General features: G+C 39.4%; 1 protein-coding gene across 2 annotated transcripts in view; it reads left to right on the plus strand.

Moving 5' to 3' along the window:
• Xirp2 (xin actin binding repeat containing 2) overlaps window positions 1-25767 on the plus strand; it is an 88001-nt gene extending 62234 nt beyond the window's left edge. Inside the window, exons 4-9 of one of the 2 annotated variants that reach the window (XM_031370491.1) lie at window positions 3074-3160; window positions 3547-3619; window positions 5115-5248; window positions 6006-15291; window positions 17297-17430; window positions 23924-25767. In XM_031370491.1, coding sequence (XP_031226351.1) covers window positions 3074-3160; window positions 3547-3619; window positions 5115-5248; window positions 6006-15291; window positions 17297-17391 — 9675 coding nt within the window. In that variant the 3' untranslated portion in view covers window positions 17392-17430; window positions 23924-25767. The remainder of the gene's footprint in view (window positions 1-3073; window positions 3161-3546; window positions 3620-5114; window positions 5249-6005; window positions 15292-17296; window positions 17431-23923) is intronic. The other variant, XM_031370492.1, reaches the window with a different exon arrangement.
• Window positions 25768-25990: the final 223 nt, after the last annotated feature.

Consider the following 25990-nt stretch of genomic DNA (forward strand, 5'->3'; position numbering starts at 1 on the left):
TATATATATATATACACCCAATGAGCCTGGTATAGACATGTCTAGGTCCTTGCTGCCTCAGTCTCTGTGCCTTTATATGAGCTTTACTCATTTGATTTAAAGGGGCTTATAAACCTGATCTCCTCAATGCCTAGTCCCTAACATACATACATACACACACACACACACACACACACACACACACACACACACACATGATGGGAGAGAGAGAGAGAGAGAGAGAGAGAGAGAGAGAGAGAGAGAGAGAGATCACACTCTTCTGCCTCCTCTTTCCTGGGATTCCCTGAGCTCTGATGAGAGGAATTTGATGGAGACATCCCATTTAGAGCTGTGTGTTCCAAGATGTCTCTGTGTAAAATCTGGCTGTAGGTCTCTGTATTTGTATTTGTATTCATCTGTATTTGTACTCATCTGCTGAAGAAGGAACCTTCCCTGATGCTGGCTGATTAAGACACTGATCTATGAGTATAACAGAATAACACTAGGTGTTGATTACTAAGTTTTAAAAGACCTGTTATATTTGATTTTACCCTAGGTCTCTGTGTTAACTAATCTCTGGTTCTCGGTCGCATACACAGTGTGGGATATGGGCAACATCTCATGGAGTGAGCCCTAAGCCAAATCAGATGCTTGCTGGTCAGTACCACAAGCTTTTGTGCCACCATCGCCCTAGCATATTTTGTATGAAGGGCAGCATTGTAGATCAAAGGGTTTGTGGCTGGGTTTGGTGTTTGTGTTTCTATTTCCATAGTCTGAAGAGTACCTGACTGTATCAAAGATACTAACTAGAACATAGACGTGAAGGCTCGATGTAGGCACCAGCTCACCATGATGAATGAGTTGTGTGGAAGTTGTCTTCACCTATATGGTCTTGCTGTCAGTATATGGCTAGCAATGTATTGTCTTGGCAACAGCCTGAATTGTTTGGCAATTTCTATCAGACCCCTTTGCCCAACAGCTCAATTATATGTAACCAAGTCCCAATACTGAAGTCTTTGGTAACAATAAATGGCCAGTTGAGACTCTGTCTCCTCCATTATTTGAAGTTTACATTAGGATTGCCTTTATATATTTAAGGAAGTTTACACTAAACTAGGTTTCCATACTACCCCTCAAATATTCCTCAAATATTCTAGTTGTCTCTTCCCTCATTGCCTCCCTAGAACCTAACTTCCCTCCTTTTTCCTATCTTCTCTTCCTAATCCCATATTTCTCTACAGACACACGCAATCTATCCATAAAATCTATTCTATTTCCCTCCCCCAGGAGATCCATGTGTCTCACCCTAGTCCCTTCCTCTGTACCTAAGCTTTTTGCCTATAGATTATAGCTTCCTTATAATTTACTTAATGGCTAATACCCATATATAAACAAATACATATAACATTTATCTTTGTGGGAGGAGAGGCCCTTGGCTCTGTGAAGGTTCTATGCCCCAGTGTAGAGGCATGCCAGGGCCAGGAAGTAGGGGAGGGTGGGTTGGTGAGTAGGGGGAAGGGGGATGGAAGAGGGTTTTTTTTGTTTGTTTGTTTTTATTTTAATTTAATTTTATTTTATTCCTTTTTTTCAGAGGGGAAACTGGGAAAGGAAATATCATATGACATGTAAATAAAGAAAATATCTAATAAAAAATTAGAAAGCTATCTCAGCCAGGATACTTGTTTCTAATTCTGTCCAATTGCCTGCAAATTTCAAGGTGTCATTCTTTTTAACAGTGAATAATACTCCATTGTGTAAATGTACCACTTTTTCTTTATTCATTCTTCTGTTGTTGTTTCCATTTTCTAGCTATTAAGAATAGAGTAACAATAAACATGGTTGCTTTAGGTAGGGTCCATTTCTGTGAAGAGACACTATCAGCAAGGTAACTCTTACAAAGGACATTTAATTGGGGCTAGCTTACAGGTTCAGAGGTTCTGTTCAGAGGTTCAGTTCAGTATCATCAAGACAGGAAGTCTGGCCATGTCTAGGCAGTCATGGTGCTGGTGGAGCCAAGAGTTCTACCTCTTGATTGGAAGGCAGCCAGGAGATGACTCTCTCCAACATGGCTAAGAGAAAGGTCTCAAAGCCCACCCCAACAGTGACATAGTTCCTCCAACAAGGCCACACCTACTCCAACAAGGCTGTGCCACTCCCAATAGTGTCTCATTGTTCTGAATAATCAATGTAAAAATTATAATAGGTCATGGACATATGATAACATGCCTAATAAACAACAAAATATATTTTTCTTTATGAATTTGCAAAGTTTTCATCTTTTTTTCACAGACTGAGCACAGCTACTTACAAGAGAAAGCAGATAGGACACTGGCTTCTAAAGATATTTTTATCTTCATCTCCAAAATTTTTGAAGGAGTTAAATTATTTTACAAATCAGAATTAAGGTTGCAGATTAAATAAAGCTATCAGTCACCCGATTCTATGATAAGAAAATTCAGATCCACTTGGGCCAGTCCAACACAGTCACACATGGCCTTAGAATTTGAAGATGGCATCAGAAAGGTGATGGGGAGAAAGAACCTTAGCTAGACAAAAGAGAAAGCCTCGACCAAAGGAGATAGGCGGCTTCTAGAAGCTTCCAAAGATAAAGGAAACCGTTCTCCCGTGGGGCCTGTAGAACGTAGTTGATGCCTTTTCACACCTGTCAACACCCTGGAGAGATTTAATCAGAATTTCTGAACTTAAGCGTAAAAGAATTAGAATATGCATTTTATTATAATTAACTATATTTGCAGCATTGCATTTGGGCAGCTGCTGGTGCCATGATCCCGATCCTGCTTTTCCTCATTTCCCTTTTGCTCCTCTTCACCTCCTTCCTTCTCTTTCTCCTCCTCTTCTTCCTCCTCCTCTTCCTCCTCCTCTTTTCTCTCCTCCTCCTCCCTTCCTCCTCTTCTTATTCCTCCTCTTCCTCCTCCTCTTCCTTCTCCTCTTTTTCTTTTCTTTCTCTTCTTGTTTCTCTCCCTCCTCTTTTCAGAATTATCTATTACTGAAACTACATTAATAAAATAGTTCATTTTTCAGATGTTCCTTAAGAATTGTAGCTCTGTTTATACATCTAATTGTTCATTTTCAGGAGGCAATCCACAGCAGTCAAGAAATAAGAAGGAATGAACAAGAAGTTTCTAAAGGACATGGAACTGATGTCTTCAAAGCAGAAATGGTAATTGCCTAAGAACACAGTAATTTTCAAATGGTCTTCAGAACTGTGTAGAATTTCTGGCTTTGTCATAAACATATGCTTTAGTACATGTATTTAGTATAAATATATAGCACTGTGTCTAACCCTACTTTCCAGTTAGAAATACTTTTTAAAATGAAACAAGCACCCTAAAAATATTCCTGCCGTTAGGTGCAGTTCACATATGTTCTGTTTTAACTTGAGTACACACTAAAAAAAAAAAAAAAACAATAGAAATAGTAGCTAGCATCCTTTGACACATACCAAATTCTCAGAAGAAAAACACTGTAAAACGAAGATTATGTTCACTGTTCAAATCACCGACTTCTTCAAAACAATTATTCTTTTTAAATTGTCTTTAAACACAGATGTCACATCTTGAAAAGCACACTGAGGAAACAAACCAAGCTTCGCAGTTTCATCAATATGTTCAAGAAACAGGTAACAGTCTGAAACTAGTCCAGCTCTATCTCTGTTCTTTGGGTGTGTCTGTGTTTGGAGGACTTTCAAAAACCAGTCCACCCCACCAAGTAACTTTAGTAACTATGACTCATGTTCCCGGAGAGGGCAAGATGGCATTTCTGCATATAATTAGATTTTGACTCTGGTAGTACATGTAAATTTTTTTTAAATAACTCATTGCCCATCAGACCTATAATAAATTCACCTAAACTCCAAACCGTTGATAAGGTAAGAGCTACTGAAAATTTTTTTTATACCTTGAGACCCAGAATAAAATTTATTGCTTACAAAGCACCTTGACAATAAAATTACCTCCATTATATTAATATTAATAACAAATTTAGGGACTAATGTATTTAATTCTCAACACACAGATAAGAGTTGAGATTACATGGAAATTTCTAGATGTTTTCAGAAAATAAAGTGCAGCTGTCTACTTGTACAAGCCTTTTTGAGATAAAAGGAAACATTTAACCCTGCTACGTCCTAAATATTACTTGAGTCTTAAGAAAGGCAGTATTCTACTTGCCAGGTTTGATGACTCATGCTAGTAAAGCTGGCATTTAGGAGGTTCAAGCAAGAGGAATGTTGCAGGTTCAGGCCAACGTATGCTATATAGTAAGATGTAAGCTAGCCTAGACTATAAACAGAATTCTTCTCAAAATATCCAAAAACAAACAAACAAATAAGAAAAGTAGGCCTCCATTATTCCTTTTGTTCTTTAAGATGTTTTATTTTTACTGTAAAATTAGAACACAGTTGCAGAAATTTTGAAAATATCCCCATTCAGAAATAAGTACTCCAAATTTCTCTTAAGGTTTATTTTCATTTTTGTATAGTGTGTGTGTGTGTGTGTGTGTGTGTGTGTGTGTATGTGAGAGAGAGAGAGAGAGAGAGAGAGAGAGAGAGAGAGAGAGAGAGAGAGGCAAAGAGACAGAGACAAAGACAAAGACAGAGGCAAAGGAAAAGAGATAGAGATACAGAGATACAGATAGACAGAGACAGAAACAGTCACAGAGAAGAGGCAGAGGAAAAGGGACAGAAAGACAGAGACACAGAGAAACAGAAAGGGACTGAGTGACATAGAGAGACATAAACAAACGGAGAGACGGGGAACCCTAGGTAGTCAGAAGGGGGCATCTGATCTACTACAGTTGAATTTCCAAACTGTTGTGATCTGACAACATGAGTGTTTTGAAAATAAGCTTAGGTCCCCTGCAAGAGCAGCAAGCTATCCCAACTGCTATGCCATCTTTCCTGGCCTCTATTCCTACCAATATTTTTCTGTTTCTTCCTTAATAATTTTTGCTTCATTTCTACATTTATAGCCGAAGTAATGCTTTGTACATAAATCTGTCCTTTGAGTCTTATTCCTTAATTTACATTATAAGAAGTTTAAAGCACCAAAGCATTTTCTTCTCAAATACTATTTTATTCAATATAGAATATCCCTGTTATCTACTTCTCTTTGTAGTCATTGATACACCAGAAGATGAAGAGATTCCTAAGGTTTCCACTAAGATTTTAAAAGAGCAATTCGAAAAGTCTGCCCAGGAAAACTTCCTCTACTCTGAGAAAGAAACAACACCTCCAGCCAAGTGTATAAAGGTAAAGTAATATACAGGAAAATTAGGTATTAGTATCATACTTAAATATACTAGAATTTTATGGCATTTTCTTCACAGAAAATTTTAAAATAACTTTGATTCTGTTTGGTAAAGAGAGCATTAATCTATGAGGTAGAGTAAGATGTCTCTGATGACTGGCAAACATGAATGAAGAGAGTCATGTGTGTTTTAAAGTCTCTAACATCAAATAAAGTAATTAAGTTGATTTTAAATGCCAGAGGGTTACATGCTCTGTTTTAAATGCCACAAAAACAAAAACAAAAAACTCCACAAAAGTATTCCAAGACTTTTTCTGAATATTACTTTTCTTATCAAGTAAAGAAGAAGTTTAAGAATATGTATAAATGTTAAACCAGGCATAGTGGCATACACTTTAATCTCAACACTTGCAGTAGGATCACTGTGAGTTCCAGGCTTGTCAAGGATACAAAGAGTGATTCTGTCTCAAAAAAATAAAAAAGATTATGTATTAATGTTAAAATATTGAGTTTGAAAAGAATATATATTAATGTTGAAATACTGAGTCGCTGGTTGATGGAAAAGCATTGTTATTAAAAATTAGAATGATATTTATTAACACACATTGACGATTTTCCCAAGTAGGTTTAAGCACAATGCATACCTCTTTGCCAAGGAAGGCATCACAGCAGGCTCCAGGTGTGGACAGGTATAAGGTAGGGTTCAGGAAATCTCCATACCACAATCATCGTTTTCAGCTTTGATTTTCTCTCTTAAAGATTGAAAATGACATTGAAGAAACCTTAAAGCCATCATCGGCTATGGGTACATCTTCTTCTTATACTTCAACCAGGCAGAGGAAGGAAACTTCAACCTCAAGTTATGCTAATCACAGTCTGACTTCAACAACCATGACACAAGATAATGGCATGCCTTCAGGAAACATGGAAGAATATCCTTCTCCCCCACCTGGTATTTTTCAGGCACCAATAGATGTGACAGCACTTTCCCAGTCCCCTGAATTCCCCCGCCCTCCTAGAAGTGTGCTAATGCCCAAAGATTTATATTCCAAGCAAAGAAACTTATATGAATTAAACCGTTTATATAGGCATATGCATCCTGAGTTAAGAAAAAACTTAGAAAAAGATTATATCAGTGAAGTTTCTGAAATTGTTTCTAGCCAGATAAACTCAGGGAACTCGATGTCAGCAGATGTACAACAAGCTCGGTATGTTTTTGAAAGTAAAAATGACACTACTCAGAAAGATTTAAACTTAGAAAAAGAAAACCTGGAAGAATGGGATGAAATTCTCAAAGGAGAGGTGCAGTCAATGCGATGGATTTTTGAGAATCAGCCATTAGATTCTATCAACCATGGTTCTACAGATGAAGGGTACACTTCCAAAGGCATTGCTGACCAAGAACTCATTGCTGGAGGTGATGTGAAGTATACAACTTGGATGTTTGAAACTCAACCAATAGATGCATTGGGAGTTCCTTCTGCTGGCACTGAAGGAAACACTGAAAAAATTCCTGAGCTAGCTAGAGGAGATGTTTGCACAGCAAGGTGGATGTTTGAAACCAGACCTTTAGACTCCATGAACAAGATGCATGAATGTCAAGAAGAAACAGCAACTACTCTTACAAAGGATATAACTGGGGGAGATGTCAAGACTGTGAGATACATGTTTGAAACCCAACAACTTGATCAACTTGGACAGCTTCACTCAGTGGATGAAATGAACTTATTACAACTCAGATCAGAACTCAAAGAAATTAAAGGAAATGTTAAGAGAAGCATAAAGTGTTTTGAAACTCAACCACTGTATGTCATTAGAGATGGTTCAGGCCAAATACTAGAAATTAAAACTGTGCAGAGAGAAGACATTGAAAAGGGGGATGTAAGAACAGCACGTTGGATGTTTGAAACACAGCCTTTAGATACAATAAACAAAGACATCACAGAAATTAAGGTTGTTCGAGGAATATCCATGGAGGAAAATGTCAAAGGTGGGGTGAGTAGAGCAAGGTGGTTATTTGAAACCCAGCCACTGGAGAAGATCAAAGAAGAGTCAGATGAGGCTGTCCTGAAAACAGAAGCAGTCATAGGTACAGATGTTTCTAAAAAGTGTTGGATGTTTGAAACACAGCCATTAGACATTCTAAAAGAATCTCCTGATACAGACATTGTATCACCTGAAGAGAGAATAGGAGGTGATGTAAAAATCACCAAACATCTATTTGAAACACTCCCAATAGAGGCTTTAAAAGACAGCCCAGATATTGGAAAGCTTCAAAAAATCACTGCCTCTGAAGAAGAAAAGGGGGATGTTAAGCACCAAAAATGGGTTTTTGAAACTCAACGCTTAGAAGATATTAGAGAAGATAAGAAAGAATACACCAGGACAGTGAGGCTAGAAGCAGTTGATAGAGGGCATGTAAAGAACAATACACAAATCTTTGAATCCAATAATCTAATTAAGGTTGATGCATCACATCAAATTGAGGTAGAAGGAGTCACAAGAGGCACTGTGGAACTTAATAAATCTCTCTTTGAGACAACCCCACTGTATGCCATTCAAGATCATCTTGGAAAATACCACCAAGTAAAGACAGTCCAACAAGAAGAAATAGTAAGAGGTGATGTAAGAAGCTGTAGATGGCTTTTTGAAACAAAGCCTATTGACCAATTTGATGAAAGCCTTCATAAATTTCAGATAATTAGAGGGATATCTGCTCAAGAAATACAGGCAGGAAATGTGAAATCTGCTAGGTGGTTATTTGAGACCCAACCTCTTGATTCAATTAAATATTTTAGCAATGTGGAAGAAACAGACAGCAAAACTGAACAAAGTACTGATATTGTTAAAGGGGATGTCAAAACCTGTAAGTGGCTATTTGAGACCCAGCCAATGGAGTCTCTTTATGAAAAAGCTTCCTTGATGACCAACTCTGAAGATATACGTAAAGGTGATGTTAGAACCTGCATGTGGCTATTTGAAACTCAGCCACTTGATGCCATAAAAGATGACTCTGAAGCAACAATAAAACTGCAGACTGTGAAACAGGAGGAGATACAAGGTGGGGATGTTCGGACAGCATGTTTTCTTTTTGAAACAGAAAATCTGGACAACATACAGGGGGATGAAGGGAAAGAAAATAAGCCCATGGAGATGGTTATACAATCTGGGGATGTCTCTGGCATGAAGTATAAGTTTGAAAATCAGTCCTTAGACTCTATGAATTATAGTTCAGAGACTGTTCTGAATAAGATCAAAACCCTAAAAACCGAAGACATTCAAAAAGGTAATGTTTTAAATTGTAAGTGGCTATTTGAAAACCAACCTATTGATATGATAAAAGAAAGTCAAGAAGGGGATGAATTGGTTAAAACGGTGACAGATATACAAGGTGGAGATGTGAGAAAGGGATGCTTCATTTTTGAGACGTTTTCTTTAGATGAAATTAAAGATGAATCTGATGGCATCAGCATGAAAGAACTGAATACTGGGGAAGTAATAAAAGGTGATGTGAAAAGCTACAAAATGCTTTTTGAAACACAACCACTCTATGCAATTCGAGACCAAGAAGGGTTTTATCATGAAGTGACAACAGTTAAAAAAGAAGAAACACTTCATGGAGATGTACGAGGAACAAGGTGGCTCTTTGAAACAAAACCATTAGACTCAATTAACGAATCAGAAGATGTATACGTTATTAAATCTGTCACTCAGGAAGATATTCAGAAGGGGGATGTGAGTTCTGTCAGATACAGGTTTGAAACTCAACCACTAGATACGATTTCAGACAAATCACATAATATTGTGCCCACAGTTGACCATATACAAGGAGGCAATGTACAGATGAATAAACAATTATTTGAGTCTGAAGGTTGTGACAAGAAGAATTATGTAAGAACAGTAAGTGTCAATGAAATACAAAAGGGCAATGTTAAGACTTCTACTTGGCTCTTTGAAACTCACAGCATAGATGAACTGGGAGAAAGTTCCAGATATGAAAATATCAAAACAGTTACCCAGGAAGAGGTGCAGAAAGGTGACGTGAAGCAAGCAGTGTGGCTTTTTGAAAATCAGACTTTGGATTCTATTAAGGAACTTGATGAAAGTTACACCAAAATGACCAAGGAAGAAATTCCTCCCTCAGATGTCAAAACAACTACGTGGCTTTTTGAAACAACACCTATTCATGAATTTAATGAAGCTAAAGTAGAGAAGGAAGAAATTATTGGTAAAAGCATTAAAGAAACCTTGGAAGACCTCTACTCTCAAAGAGTTGTTGAAGCTCCTGGAATTATCATTGAAGCTGATGAAGTTGGAGATGTCAGAATGGCCAAATACAAGCTCATGAACCAAACAACTCCTGAGATCCAGAAGGAAGACGTTATCAGAGCTGATCTCAGAAACATAATGATGAACTTGCTTTCTCAAAGAGACTGCACAAAGAAAGAGATATTTGTCAGTGAAGAGGAGAAGGGAAATGTTAATTTTACTAAAACTCAACTATTAAACAGATCAATGGAATTTCATGCTGAAAAGGAAGAGATAGTGAGAGGGGATGTAAAACAAGCAATCCAAAAGCTGCTCTCAGAGGAAAGATGTACAAAGAAAGGCATATTAATTCAAGAAGATGAAAAGGGAGATATTAATATGACTATCTATTGTCTTCTTCATGAAAATGCTTGTGATAAGACTGAGCGTGAAGACATACTAGGAGGTGATGTGAAGCGCACCATTCATAACCTGTTATCATCTGCATCAAATAATAAAATATCCGAAAGGACAAAAATTGATGCTTCGGAGAGGGGAAATGTTCAGTTCTTCACAACATGCATAGAAACTGGAGCTTTGGATTACCTCAAGCAACTTCAAACAGGGTCAAGTGAAACACTAACAGCTAGAAAGCAAGAAGGAGAGGAAGAAATAATTGGTGGTGATGTTGAGGGAACAAAATTCTTGCTAAAGAAAAGACGGTCTTCCTTTGAACGTACTGTTAGTGAAACTGACATCATCCCAGGCGATGTCCGTAATACAGTTAAAGTCTTCATGACAGAGCCTCAGAATTCATCTTATAAGACAACAAAAGAAGAGATTGTACAAGGTAATTTGAAATCAACACTGAATTCTCTCAACCAGGCCATGAATCAGAAAACAGTGGCTAAAACAGAAGAAATTATGAAAGATGACAGACTGGCCATACTCAAGTCACTTAAGGAGCCAGGCAACAGACAGAAAGAACCTAAACAACCTGGTGACATGTCTAGTGATATTGGGCAAGCTATCGAGTGCCTTGAGAAGGTTACAAATACAAGGACTGAAATATTGAAAAAGGAGTTGATATTAGATGATCTTAAAACATCATTAAGGTCTTTGAAAGAAGAACAATGTGGTTTCAAAGAGGTGGATAAACAGGGAATAGTCAAAGATGTACTACCTGGGATGCTAGGATTCTCAGAAAGAGAAAAAATAGGGATTCATCCAGCAGCTGTCCAGAGAGACAAAAAAAGTCTTCTTCAACCAGTGCCAGGACCATTTGAGCCAGCAATCAGGCAGCAAGCAGGACCAGCCACTCTTGATGAAACTACACAGAAATCCTGCCACCGGTCTTTAATTGAAGAAAGAACTGAGGCTAATCTTCCCAAAGCCCCTAAGGGCACTGTAAAGATTGTCATTGATCGTGAACAAAACAATGATGCTCTTGAGAAAAGCCTTAGAAAAATGTCTAATTCAGAACATAGAGCTATAAAAAATGTCTTAGACATGGGTGACAGAATAGGTGTCTGGACTGAGAGCAAAGAATATCTGTGTAGTGGCGACCATATGAACAAACACTTACCTGCCACCCTGTCAAGGAGGGACAGTCTAAAAATCAAGGAATCAGAGCATGTGAGAGAATTAAAGGATGGTGTCACGAGCTCCACCCAGTCTGTGGATGAAATGTTTAGAAAGCAACAGACTCAAACCTGTGACCTAGGGAATGATCACTGGAACTCTCAGTTTCAGGATTCCTATGGGAGGAGTCAAAAAAATACCCAAAATATTGGGATGACAAGGGACTTTCAGAAGCAAACTTTGCTAAGTCAGGGAAAGCAGTATTCTACTAAAGAGATGAAGAAAAATGACATGAGCCTTCAACCTTTGCCTGTAGGTAAAGATGTACACAGTGTACCAGGAATGACAGTCTCTGGGAAAAACCACAAAAGAACTCAGGCAACTGACAAGAAACAGAAAACTGATGTTTGTCTGGAAAGCCAGGACTTTCTAATGAAGACAAATACTTCCAAGGAGTTGAAAATGGCAATGGAGAGATCCTTTAATCCAACCAACCTTCACCCTGAATGTAGTATAAAAGAAAATGAGGACTCCCTTCCACCTCCATCTCCCCCTCCTCCTCCACCTTCCAATGCGTCATCTGAAATTGAATTTCCTCTCCCTCCTCCACCACCCTTAATGCTGTTGCCTGACAAAAATGAGTTTCCTCCCTCATCACCCACAGAGAAGACAAGGACTGAATTTGAAAGCCTCCCAACCCTCCCTCTTCCTCCACCACCAGTAGATGAGAAATCTGAACAAGAATGTCTATCAACATCCCTACCTCCTCCCCCTCCTCCAACTCCGTCTCAACCAGCACATCTTCTTTCCTCCTCTGCTGGAGAACATCATAGTGAAGCACTTTTACAACAGTATTCCCAAAAAGAAGCCTTGTATTCTCGTCAGCTTCACTCACAGGCTAAAATCCTAACAGGAAAGTCACCACCTCCTACACTTCCCAAACCCAAACTTCCCAAGAGAATTAAAGATAAGATGAGCCAGTATTCCTCAAATGGTGAATTGGAAAGGTCTCTGTCAGATATGGAAATTAAAGCTACCTTCTCAAAGGATCAAAAAAGATCAATGGTGACAAGGAGCAATGAGCACACAGAGACAAAGGAAGACATATTCAGAAAAGGTCTCGTTGAAAGAAAACAGCTGCCAGTTGATTCTACAAACTCGCTCCCTCAAACAGTTCCAGAAATTCCATCACCCAAGGAAAAACAGACAGCACCCCTTATTAAATCCCACTCATTCCCATCAGGTTCAGAACAACAAAGACCTAAGCCTTACATGAGAAAATTTAAGACACCTTTAATGATTGCTGAAGAAAAATACAGACAGCAGAGGGAAGAGCTTGAGAAACAGAGACAGGAGAGTTCTTGCCACAGCATCATCAAAACAGAAACCCAGTACCAGAGCTTATCTGAGAAGGAGAAAGAAATAGAATTGCAAAAAGCAACAGAGGCAATCTCCACATCCAGAAAGGAGTCAGACTTCACTAGGGCACAACCCAACCTGGACTCTAAAAGCAGAGTTGTGATTGCAGCTGAATGCTCTGAAAGCCAGCTCTCCTCAGCTTCTGCTTTGACAGTTGCTACTGAGAGGCTCCAGCATGTTCTAGCTGCTTCAGGAGATAAGTTTACTCTGAGACAGGAAGGCATACAGAACTCAAGTGATACCCTACAATCAAAATCAGCTTGTCAAATTAACCAGACTCACGAAGAATGTAAGACACAGAAAACATTTGAGCAATATGTGGAGAAGTTGCCCTTACCCCAAACCAAACCCATTTCCCCAAGTTTCAAAGTCAAAACGATCAAGCTTCCAACTCTAGATCACACATTGACTGAAACAGAACTCAGTTCTGAACACCGCTTAAAGCAATCTGAAGTTGAAGTTCAAACTAGTACTAAACAAATGAATAAGGAAATCAAGAAAACCCAATCAAGCACACAGTGTGCTAATACGCAATCTGTGCCTGAAAAATATTTTCAATTACCTAAAACAGAGAAACGGGTGACCATACAAATGCCCAAAGAATATGCAGAGAAAAATCATAAAAGTAAGCTCCAAACAGTTCCCAAGAAGCATGGAAGGTTTGGGGAGTCTGACAGAGGGAATGTCCTGGGGAGGGAAGGAAAAACTCAGGACTCCTCCATGAGCAGTTCAAAAGAAGACAGACTAATAGTTGAAAGCAAGCAAGAACATCTGCAGGACCAGAGTGTACCAAGGTTAGTCCAACAAAAGATTATCAATGAATGCCTGGACTCACAGACTCAGAATTTTCAGCAGACACAAACACAAACTTCTAGAAGTACAATTGAGCATGAAGAACTGTCCCAGTCTTACAATGCTATGCAGCAGGAGGAAAAATGTCTTAGAGACAAGGGCAAAGAACAAAAGCAGGTCTCCTCTAACACTGAAGATTCAAAGCAAGAGATAAGACAGAACAAATCTTCATTTTCCTCTGTGAAAGATTCCCAGCAGGATGATGGAAAATGTGCCATAAATATATTGGAATTCTTGCGAAAACGTGAAGAACTACAGCAGATTTTGTCTAGAGTAAAACAGTTTGAAGCAGAGTCAAATAAAAGTGGCCTTAAAACATTTCAGACACTGTTAAATATTGTTCCAGTATGGCTGATAAGTGAGGAGAAAAGAGACTATGGAGTTCGTGTTGCCATGGAGAATAATTTAGAAAAAGTCAAAGAAGAAATAACACATATTAAAACTCAAGCCGAGAATATGCTCATTCACTGTGAACATGTAATTCGAACAGCCATGATGGCTTCCCAAACAGGAAAGCAGAGAGATAAACCTAAAAATCTTAATGAGATGCCACTGAAAGTGTCTAATGTTAATCTCAGCTCTAATAAATGCACTGAACAGAAAGAAAGTAAGGTTATAGAAGAAAAATTAACACACCATCAAGTAGTAACCCATCCCGAGGCAGCAACTCATAATCCTCCTAAAACCTATCAGGAGGCTAAAGGGGAAGATAGTAAGATGGCTCCTCCCTCCTTGAAAACTCGCCCACCATCACCAACTTTCATAACAATAGAATCCACTGCCCGCCCAGCAGAAACCTCCACTAAGAGTGAGCTTTCTCAGTCCCCTAAAAATAACAGTTATATGGAACCTCCACCCAGAAGACCCATGGAACATGCATCTGGACTTCCCAGAATAAGTACACCACCTTCCCCACCAAGGGGTCGCTCAGAACAACTTGTCAGACTCAAAGACACCACGGCGAGGCTAGCCAAAGGCGCCATCCCCTGTTCACCAGGGACCCCAGTTCCAATTGTAGAGAAGAGATCTGAAGTTGTCATGTCTCCAGCCACACTCCGCAGGCAAATCAAGATAGAAAGCCGTGGTGGGGACTCACCACCCACCATCACAATACCTGTGAGTGTAAACCACGTCGTTAGTGGTTCCTTCAGAGAATCTGTAGACGCTCAAGAGGCAGTGAAGAAAACAGAAAAAAAGGAGACTTATGTTCATAAAGACAAAATGAATTCTGTCAACAGAACAATGCCAGAGACTGAAAGCTACGATGCAGTTGAAATCGTCCGCAAGGTGGAAGGGCCCCACCTATCAGAACACACAGAGAGATTTGAAGCCACCAATCAAACTGTTCAAATGGCTGAACGTTTTCTGAATGGCCATGAAAATGAAATAAACAGATGGTTTAGGGAATTTGAGAATGACCCAGTTTTCAGAGCAAAGACAGGGGGAAGAGCTTATGCAAATGGCGAAATAAACCACAACATGAAACAAGAGAGTCACACATTTTGCAAGGAGGAATTTGGATTAACATCTTCTGAAACTGCTAATTTTACAGGCTTTTCTTACAGACATCCTAGAGAGCGCCAAGCAAACACTCCTGCAATGCAGCCCAGGGTTCATTCTGAAGCAAGGTCTCTGAATGAGCATTTCTTGAGCATGGATGCATTTGACAGTCAGATTGTTGGGTCAAAAGTAGCAACCTCATCATGTCAGAGCTCCGAAGCTGGCAGATCTGGCTTTGACTTCAAGCATGCCCCACCGACCTATGAAGACGTCATCGCTGGCCACATCCTAGATATTGCAGATTCACCTACGAATCTCAGACGGAATTTTCAAAATACATGGCAGGAGAGTGAGAGAGTTTTTAAGCGCATGGGATATGAAACCTCCGATGCACATGCAACAGAAATGAGCAGGGTCTTCCAGGAGGAATCTGCCTTTTTAAGTGGTAAATGAGATTGAAGAGTGTGAAAGAAGATTAACCCATTGGAAAGCATGAGGGCCAAAGCCAGTTGATTTGCAATTAAAACAGTGTGTGGAAATAACCAAGTAACAAGCTATGACTAACAGCTACCCATGGGGACTTCTGATTCTCTACTGTCTTTGCTGTCATTGCTTGCTTTTTATATAATAACATCTAATACGACCCGCAGTATACATTTCTGAAACCTGTTCAAGTTAAATAAGAGTTTGAAGAAACCATAAGACATAATAATAGTACTGGCTTTAGTCACTGTGGAACTAGTTATTTGCTACACAACAAACCAATTATTAATATTTCCTAATGAAATTGATTTCATTAGTTTATGGTAGTATCAAATCAAAACCTTCAGCCTGATATTGCTGTATTTTAACTGCATAGTTAAATAGCCTATACATTAAATTCAATACATGTGAGTGATGGCCCCACACAGAACTCACAGTATGCATACAAGACGAAATGATTTTCATCAATCTGATCAATATGAGGGTGTAATAATAGACATTTGAGCTATTATTATTGAGTTGAGACGATTCCATCCACTGAAACCAATATTTTCTATAACTGATATTTTCACCTTTATGAACATAAACTCTAAATGACAGCTCAATTGGCCTCATTCACAGATGAAGATAAGCCATAAGTATTAAATCTTGATTATGTTTGTAAGATGAGGACTTTAACTCACTTGAACATAGTACATGATATTTTTAACATCAGAAGATAGCTCACTCCATTTTATTTTCCACACTTCTTACAATTAATGAGGCTTCATGATCAAAAGGATAGGATGTACCTTATAGGCATCATTAATATAGTCCACTCTTTTAGACAGATTGGAAGAAATAGCAACCTTAAAAATAAAAACCACTAAAATTAATAATTATGCTCTCATATTTACAACACATGTGTCTAGTTTATCAAGTTAATATGGTTTCTTAATGTGCTTGCTTCTGGCATAATTAAGCAAAGCTGTCTAATTAATTTCAAATGTTCAGTTTTTGTTAAGACAATCCAAAACCATAGACAACACAGAAAAGCTGGTGTTAAGTATATAAATGTGTCCCTACAGGAATCCAAAGGCCGAAGGAGTCCTCTCAGTCACAGGGGTGTAAGCACTAAAGTAGTTTCTGTATCGACGACCTGAGACATACTTGCTTTTGTAGGTGACAAATACAAACGCTGCGTTATTCTCAGAAGAGTACGGTGAAAATTAAAAACCATATTTAATCGATATATCTCTGTCCACTGTAAGCCACCATAGAAACTCTGGCTAGTAAGGTAACTACTGTTATTTATAAGGACTCTCCTTCACCAGGGAACAATGGGAAGTGACTGTAAGTACTGAGACAGAGAAGCAGAGAACACAGAAAGAGCAGATACAAGGATCCAAAAGGTTGTAAAAATCTAAAGCCAATTTGGTAATGGTAGAGGTGCCTACCTGCACCTTTCATATATGGAAGAGTATCATTACAAGGCAGTTAATGGCTGATATCATGAGGTAAACCTAGAACTGTTGAGAAAATATTTAATTGAATATTATACAATTTCTTGCTTATAAAACTGTATTTGCTTTAGAATAATTTATCTATACGGTTTTAAAAATTAAATTGTATAAAAGTTTAGATGTATGGGAAGCTTAGTTGCTTAAAATGATGCACTTTCTCAAAATTCCTCAAAAGTTTATTCTATATGTTTAATATATTAACATAAGTTAGCATAACATGTTTATGTTTTTATTCTATAATTAGCCAAGGTATTCATAAGGAATACATGGTAAAAGCATTAAACTTTTGTACCAGATCCCAAAATGCTATGCTAGTCTACCCTGTTCAGAGAAAGGAGACAAAAGATTATTCTTAGAGCTGCTTCATTTTGTCTGCATGGCCAGCTAGTGTGTTATTTTTCTAATGCTCTTAGAGTTGTGACTGAAAATAGAAATATATAAGCCTTTATACATTTTTATTTTTAGAAACTGTTGGTCCAAGACAAGGAAATTTGCATAATTTGTCAAAAGACAGTTTATCCAATGGAGTGCCTCGTGGCCGACAAGCAGAATTTTCATAAATCTTGCTTCAGATGCCACCATTGCAGCAGTAAGCTGAGGTAAAATGTCGTGTTGGTTGTGCCACATAGATTCAATAACCTTGTAGCATATCCATAATATCTAGTCTCTACAGCAGTAGTTCTCCACCTTCCTAATACTGTGACCCTTTATACAGTTCCTCATGTTATAGTGACCCTCCCCACCACAGAATTGTTTTCATTACTACTCCGTAACAGCATTTTTGCTAGTTATGTATTGGTAGCATAAATATCTGGTATTTCTAATGGTCTTAGGCAACCCCTGTGAAAGGCTCATTTGACTTCCCCCCAAAAGGCTACAACCCACACGTTGAGAACTACTGGTCTAGAGAAAAATAGAATTCCCCATATCTTGCCACTGCCTCCAGTAACTATAGTCACACATGGCGGGAGGTGTTCCTGTTCTACTGTGCATTGGTCGGGTTGGTTGTCAACCCTTCCCTTTCTCAAGCTGCCTTTCTTGTTGTGGAAACCACGTGGGTGAGAGGGCATCCTGAGTTACTGAGCAAGTCAGGATGTTTAAGTTAGTGCTACGGCTGGAAGTATAAGCTTTAGATTAGAAGCTGTAAACTCTTTCTGTACAGGGCAGATAGTGAATGTTGTCATTTGGCTGGCTATACCGTTCCCATCAGGACTCCTGTTTCATAGCAGTCCAAGAATGGCTATTTACTCAGAACAGCTGTAGAAGTACAGTAGAAGTAGTTGTAAATGAATAGGCCTGGATGTGTTCCAGGGAAACTTTGTATCTCAAAGCAAGGATGTAAAGATCTTGCCTGTTTGAGCTACATTCTGAAAGTTAAGAAATAGAATTGGGAATAATATCAGTAACAGGTCAGGGGAAAGCTGTTTATCTCTGAAGCAAAAGAAGCATGCTACTCAAGAGTGGCAAGAGCTTTCCTTTTCCACATCTCTCAAAGTGGATGCATTTAAATGAATGCAACATTTGGTAAGACTGTAGTTTGAAATGCTAAAGGGGAATCTATTTTGCTGAATCTAATGTGCACCTCTCATACTAGCACTTTCCTGACTTTAATTGGCAGTGTCAAATATTCCTTATTGCAGCATTATTCTCCCTTGGTTTCTATGACAATATAACATAACAATGCTCCTCTAACTTTCTGGGTGCTCCTTTGTAGGCACCTGTGTGGGTGACTCTTTCTGACCATCAATGAGATACTAGGGCTCTTCAGAATGTACTCTACACATATACTTTTCGCATTGTTTCTTTTTCCTTCTGATGAATCACATACAGTCTTATAATTTAAACAGTCTTCCTCATGGGGATGACTCTGAAATGTGTACTGCTAGGCCAGATTGCACATTTGCTCATTAAATGCTTATATCCAATAATAGATGTTTTTGTAAGGATAATGGTATCAATGGGACCCCTTTTCTTCTCACGGTTGACATTCATTCTGAATTTAATTTCTATTCCGTGTAAAAGTCAATGACAAATACATTAACTGTGACCTAGTCACGAAGCCACCGTTCACTTATCCTTTCCCTTCACTCCTAGCACCCAAGCCATCCCCACTTGTTTATTATAGGACTCACATAGTTCCCTCTTAAGCTGTCTGCACCCTGCCATCCCCATGACCCAACTATCATTCCAGCCACTATCATCTCTCACCTGGGTGAATGCCACGGCCATCATAGATAGAGATCTGCTCTCCTTGTGTTCATTTCTCTTACTGGCACCACTATCAAAAATCTGTCCTAAGACTGTTCTATAATGTAGCAAAAGGATCTTTCTAAAGCACAAATTTGAAATCACTCCTCCGTTTAAAGCATAGACTAGCTTCTGTCCATTAAAAAAAAAATCTAACATGCAGTACAAATGAAGCTCCTGATTCTCAACAATTCAAGCATCCTTAATCCTTCCCAGTTGTACATTACTTTCTATGCAGAAGTATTTCCTTCCAGTTCCAATTCATAGCTCTTGTGCTCTCTGCTTCTAGCAAGCGCCGGGTGCCATCCCTGCTTCTTCCAAGGGTTTTTCATGTCCATCTGCCAGATCTCTGTCAGACCTTACCTAAGGCTATTCCATCCATGAAGCTTCATGTGACTTTCATGGACAGGTCAGGTATCCTTCGCAAATGTTCCTCAAAGCATTTCTTGCATTTCCCCATGCTGTCAAAACGACCTAATATAATTCTCATCGACATTAATTGTACTGCTGTTGGCTTTTCAAACATGCAGTCAAGGCTGACATACAATGAAGACTCAAAATTACATATTTAAAGACTGATATTTTAAGCGATGAATCAAAAATATAAAGAAAGGCAAACAAGCCAAAGGCAAGGTATCATGAATGATTACAGCAGGACCACTTTGTAACCACTAGCCAAGGTAGAGAAATAGAACTTTGTGAGCCATATTTGGAAGACTCTTTTGTGTATTCCATTTTAAACAGGACATGCACTCATCGCCATGACTAAAAGTATCCATTCAAGTAATCATGTCTTTTCCTTTAATTGTTGCTGCCCTGTGTATTTTCTGGTACATTTATCTATTTTGTTGCATAGTGTAATTTTTATTTCCCACTGCACTCCCTTCTTGCCTCACAACATGTATCTTTAGAGCACAGAAACATTTGGCCTGTTGAATGTTCCAGTCTGAAGTTGCTGATTGCATACTCACCACATAGTTCAGGCTTCTCATTGTCCTGGATGCTTCCAAAATGACAGAACTAGATTTTGGATTAGACTTACAGGTGTACACTATACCTGGCCAAGTAGCCACTTTTTAGGGGGAAGAAAAGCTGGTCTTCACAAACTTACTAAACTCTGTGTGTGTGTGCATGTGTGTGTGTGTGTGTGTGTGTGTGTGTGTGTGTGTGGTGTGTGTATGTTTGGGGATGGTTGATTACCTTCAGTCTAATACATTGGCAGGTGCTCAGCTCTTCTTGCCCCTGGTCAGAGAGGTCTCTTCTCTTTCAGTTGTCTACAGAGTGCTTTTACCTTGACCATAATAGACTGTAGGGAATTCTTCTTTATCTGACAGTTTCTGGCTAGCTTTACATTTCCTGTGCGAGAACTGATTCCAAAATTTCTGTAAGGCATCTTCAACTTTAATGCAGCAGTCCAAGCTGTAAGTTGTGACCCCTTTGGAGGTCAAAAGCCCCTTTCACAGGGGTGGCCTAAGACCATGAGAAAGCACAGATCATTACATTATGATTCATAACAGTAGCAAAATGACAGTTGTGAAGTAACCAGGAGAATAATTTTACAGTTGGAGTCACCACCAAATGAAGGACTGTGTTAAAGGGTGGCAGCATTAGGAAGGTTAAGAGCCACTGCTCTAATGACTATGTCAACACTCTTGGTGCCCACTCTACTCCTTCAGGTTTGTTTCTAAGACTTTTAGTAGGAAGAACTAATAAATGGTTACACATATTATACACAGTGTGTGTGTGTGTGTGTGTGTGTGTGTGTGTGTGTGTGTGTGTGTGTGTGTATGTCCTTTCCTTCATTCCTCAAACATAAAGAAGATGGAGCCAGGCCAAATGCTCTGTGCTCTTAACAAATAGATCCTGAGGAAAGAGGAAATGCAGGGGACATTTAAAGATTAAAAAGGGATTTACCATTCATAACAAACTGAACCTGTGTTCCAAGATACTCAAGATCTCTTTGGAGAACCTAATGGCACCCTATCTGAAAGTAAAATGTGGAGAGTGGGACTGAGGCACACCAAGTACTATTTGTTTTTTATTAGATGTTTTCTTTATTTACAATATCTCCTTTTCCTGGTTCCCCTCCAAAAAGAAAAAGAAAAAAGAAAAAGAAAAAAATAAAATAAAATAACAAAAACTAAAACAAACCCCTGTTCCCTCCCCTCTTCCCCTGCTCACCACCCCAGCCCCTCCTGCTTACTGGCCCTGGCATTCCCCTATACTGGGGCACAGAACCTTCACAGGGCCAAGGGCCTCTCCTCCCATTGATGACTGACTTGGCCATCCTCTGCTATACACATGCTGCTGGAGCTATGAGTCCCATCATGTGTACTCTTTGGTTGGTGGTTTAGTCTCTAGGAGCTCTGAGGGTACTAGTTAGTTCATGTTGTTGTTTGTCCTAAGGGGCTGCAAACCCTTCAGCTCATTGGGTTCTTTCTCTAGCTCCTTCACTGAGGACCCTGTACTCAGTTCAATGAAGGGCAGTGAGTCTCTACTTCTGTATTAGTCAGGTACTGTCAGAGCCTCTCAGGAGACAGCTATATCAGGCTCCTATCATCTAGCACTTGCTGGCATCCACAATAGTGTCTGAATTTGATGACTGAATATGGGAAGGATTCCCAGGTGGAGCAGTCTCTAAATTGTCCTTCCTTTAGTCTCTGCTCCATAGTTAGTCTCTCCAACTCCTTCCATGGATATTTTGTTCCCCCTTTTAAGAAGGAACAAAGTATCCACATTTTGGTCTTCCTTCTTCTTGAGTTTCTTGCAGTTTTTGGATTGTACTTTGTGTATTCCGATCTTCTGAGCTAATATCCACTTATCAGAGAATGTATACCATGTGTGTTCTTTTGTGACTGGGTTACCTCACTCAGGATGACATTCTCCAGATCTATCCATTTGCCTAAGAATTTCATAAATTCATTGTTTCTACTAGCTTAGTAGTACTCCATTGTGTAAATGTACCACATTTTCTGTATTCCTTCCTCTTTTGAGGGACATCTGGGTTGTTTCCAGTTTCTGCCTATTATAAATAAGGCTTCTATGAACATAGTGGAACATGTGTCCTTATTACATGTTGGAGCATCTTCTGGGTATATGCCCAGGAGTGGTATAGCTGGGTCCTCTGGTAGTACTATGCCCAATTTCCAGAGGAACTGCCAAACTGATTTCGAGTGGTTGTACCAGCTTGCAGTCCCACCAGCAATGAAGGAGTGTTCCACTTTCTCCACAACCTTGCCAGCATCTGCTATCACCTGAGTTTTTTAATCCTAGCCATTCTGACTGGTGTGAGGTGGAATCTCTTAAAATGCCATAATATATTTAGAATTAGAGTGTCTTATATTCATTCATTTAGCCATGTGTCAGAGCTGGAAATGCATCTGAGGTGGTAGAGTGTTTGTGTAACATGCATAAGGCCCTGGGTTTGAAACAGAGCTCCACATTATGAAGAACATCATTAGTGCATGCCTGGAATCCTGTTAAGTCATCCAACAGTTGCATTGTGAGTTCATGGCAAGCCTGAACCAGCAACCACATGGTTGCTCACAAGTATCCTGGATGCCAGTTCCAATGGACCTGACTCCCTCTTCTGGCTTTCTGTGTTAGGCACTCACATAGTGAACATACATGCAACAGACAAAATACACATTTTTTTTTTTTAAGTTTAAAGTCATTGAATAAGAAGATGTACTGATAGTACCAATCTATTGAACAAAATCTTATCAACCTTATATCTGATTTCATTCACCTACTCTCCATTTTAAAAAAAAAAAAGAAAAAGTTACTGATTGTCCGTGCCAGGTCATTCAGACACTGAGTACAGTTCCCTTTCTGCCCCCTTGAACTTTCATTTCATGCTCCAAGTATCATGGTATTTATGAGTGCCAAGTCTAACACTGTGCTACTTTAGACATTCTAGTTATTCAGACATGTTGTCTATGGCACTCATCAGAAAGTGATTTGGCGGAGGCAGTATTCTGTAAATTCTGATATGCTGGTAACATTAGGCCTCTGTCCTATGTGGTAGAAAGGCATTTTTGCTCACATTAAAGATGTTAAAATCTTTGAGTGATATTCACTTTCACTGGCTATCTCAAAATGTCTCAAATGCTTTATTTCATTTCCTTCTGCTATAAAATATTGGAATAGCCCGCCAAACCAATTTTCATCTTTATATAACCCATTCTGCTTTTGAAGATACAAGCTCTTTGTTGTTGTTGTTGCTGATTGTGGTAATGGTGGTGGTAATGGTGGTGGTGGTGGTGGTGGTGGTGGTGGTGGTGATAGTAATGGTGGTGGTTGTGGTGGTAATGGTGGTGGTGGTGGTGGTGGTTTTGTTTTGTTGAAGATAAAGTCTCACTGTGTATCTCTGGCAATCCTAGAGCACACTATGTAAACAAAGCTGCCCTTAAACTCACAGAGATCTACCTGCCTCTGTCCCCCAAGTACTGGTATTAAAGGTACCATCATTATGGCAACACAAAAAGTTATTTTCTCTATTTTTTTTATTAAAAGCTCAGCATAGCTAGCAGAACAGTTCTTGGCACTGGTCATTGGGGGTCTGGACTATAGTCTCAGAGGTCATAAGGTTGCACAGGTTTGGGCCCTTCAGTCTAGTGGCATGCACAGAATCTGAGAACTCCCATCTATGTACTGAAAGGCACATGTCAGAGGACATACTGGTGATAACTCACCTAACAGGAGTTTCAATTAGCTGGGCCATACCTTTTGGTCGCACACGGGTTTTGCCGAATCACTGACTCATTACTACAATAATTCTGCAATTCTCTGTGAATTTACAGTAAATATACAGAACACTAAATAATATTTCTTTTCTTTTGGCAGTTTGGGAAATTATGCATCACTTCATGGACAGATATACTGCAAGCCTCACTTTAAACAACTTTTTAAATCTAAAGGAAATTATGATGAAGGTTTTGGACACAAGCAACATAAAGATCGATGGAATTGCAAAAACCAAAGCAGCTTAGTTGAGTTTATTCCCAGCGGAGAGCCCGATGCACGTCAACACCCTACAGCAGACACCCTCTTGCTTGGGGATCTTACTACCCATGCAGATAGTTGTAACAACAAGCGGCAAGACAATGATTTTAGAAAATGGGGGGAGAGGGGGAAATTAAAAATTGTTTGGCCTCCTTGTCAGGAGACGCCTAAGAAAAACTTTCCCCCTGAGGAAGAACTCAAAGTGAATAAAGCCAAGTGGCCTCCTGAAGCAGCCATCCCTGTTCCATCGGAATTTAAAAGGGAGTCGCTGACCGAACACGTGAAAATGTTGGAAAGTCAAGGGCAAGAACAAGACAGCATCCTTGACTTGCAGCCCTGCCAACGCGTTTGTCAGAAAGAGGACATTACAGGAATCAAAGAAATAAAGGGGTACGAAGAAAGAAAAGATGAGAAAGAAGCAAAGGCGCAGGATATGCTGAAAGATGTCGAGGGCTTGAGGAATAAGAGGAAAAGTGGGACGGAGCTTAACGACCATAATGCGCATGCTCAGAGTGATGGAAAGGAAAAGAATGCTTGTGCTAATGAACCTGACAGTGCAGACTGTTTACAAGTTGCAAACGCCAATGATGAGGGGGGGCCAGAAAATCATAGGGAGAACTTCAATAACAATAACAATAACAATTCTGTAGCTGTCTCCTTGTTGAATAATGGCAGGCCGAAGACATCTATTTCAGAATGTCCTCATCTATTACAGACAGCCAGTGAAGCAAACTGTTACACAAGTGAATACCAAATTAAAAAGCTTAACAACGCGTCTAGAATCTCAGAGTTACTTGGTATATTTGAATCTCAAAAGTTGTCCTCCAAGAATGTCCTAGCCTTGGCTCTGGAGCGAACGGCTGACAGAGGGACTGCAGGCAGTCCTGTGCAGCTGGTACTGGAGCCAGGCTTCCAGCAGGCTTTCTCAGTTAAAGGGGAAAGCCTTGCAGCATCTCCTGATGCAAACCCCTTACACATTAAAGGAAGCCATGAAAATAACAAAAATGTACACCTTTTCTTCTCTAACACTGTGAAAATCACTTCTTTTTCCAAGAAACATAACATCCTTGGGTGTGATTTAATAGATTCTGTTGATCAACTTAAAAATATGTCATGCTTGTATTTAAGAGAACTTGGAAAAAATGTCAAATGCTGGCGCGGTGAAACCACAGGAGCAGCTCAGCATGGTGGAAAAATGTGTTTTGATGCTCAGAGCCAAGGGAGTGCGGCTAAGCCTGTGTTTCCCAGCATGCAGTGCCAGGCTCAACATCTGACTGTGGAAGAGCAGATTAAACGAGACAGGTGCTACAGCGACAGTGAGGCTGACTGAACAGTCTGGCCACTTGCAGGCACTCGGGCACTGAGGAAGAATGTTCTCAGAGAAGACCTCGGGATCATCGCTAACCTTTTGATGAATTTGTAAAGATCACGTTTCAAATTTCACAGCACATTATTTCTTGCATTGCACTCCATAATTTTTTTTCACAATTCACATGAGACTAGTTTGGATCTGAATGGAATGCTGAGATGAAACAAGGTGGCCATGTTTTCTTCTCAAAGGGTACATGGGCTACGGTTTTCCTGTATCGTAAAGTGGGAGAGTCTGTTCTGCTGGTGTTCATCGCCACTCTTAGGCCTTCTCTATAATTTCTAAAGAAATAAAATGTTGTCAACTGAGATGCAAACTCCTATGAATCTGTCATTTTTTTCTGTCCTATATATTGCCATACCAAGATTTTCAACTATTGAAAAATATTTAAGGGGCCAGCGGAAGTGGTTGCTCACACCTTTAAGACCAGCACTCAGGAAACTAAACAGGCAGGCAGGTAGATAAAGTGCTTGATATGTAAACATGAGGCCTGGTATCCAGATTCCCCAGGACCATGTCAAAAGTCAAGGAATGCTGGA

Source organism: Mastomys coucha, unplaced genomic scaffold, assembly GCF_008632895.1.
Source record: "Mastomys coucha isolate ucsf_1 unplaced genomic scaffold, UCSF_Mcou_1 pScaffold15, whole genome shotgun sequence".
Classification (NCBI taxonomy): domain Eukaryota; kingdom Metazoa; phylum Chordata; class Mammalia; order Rodentia; family Muridae; genus Mastomys; species Mastomys coucha.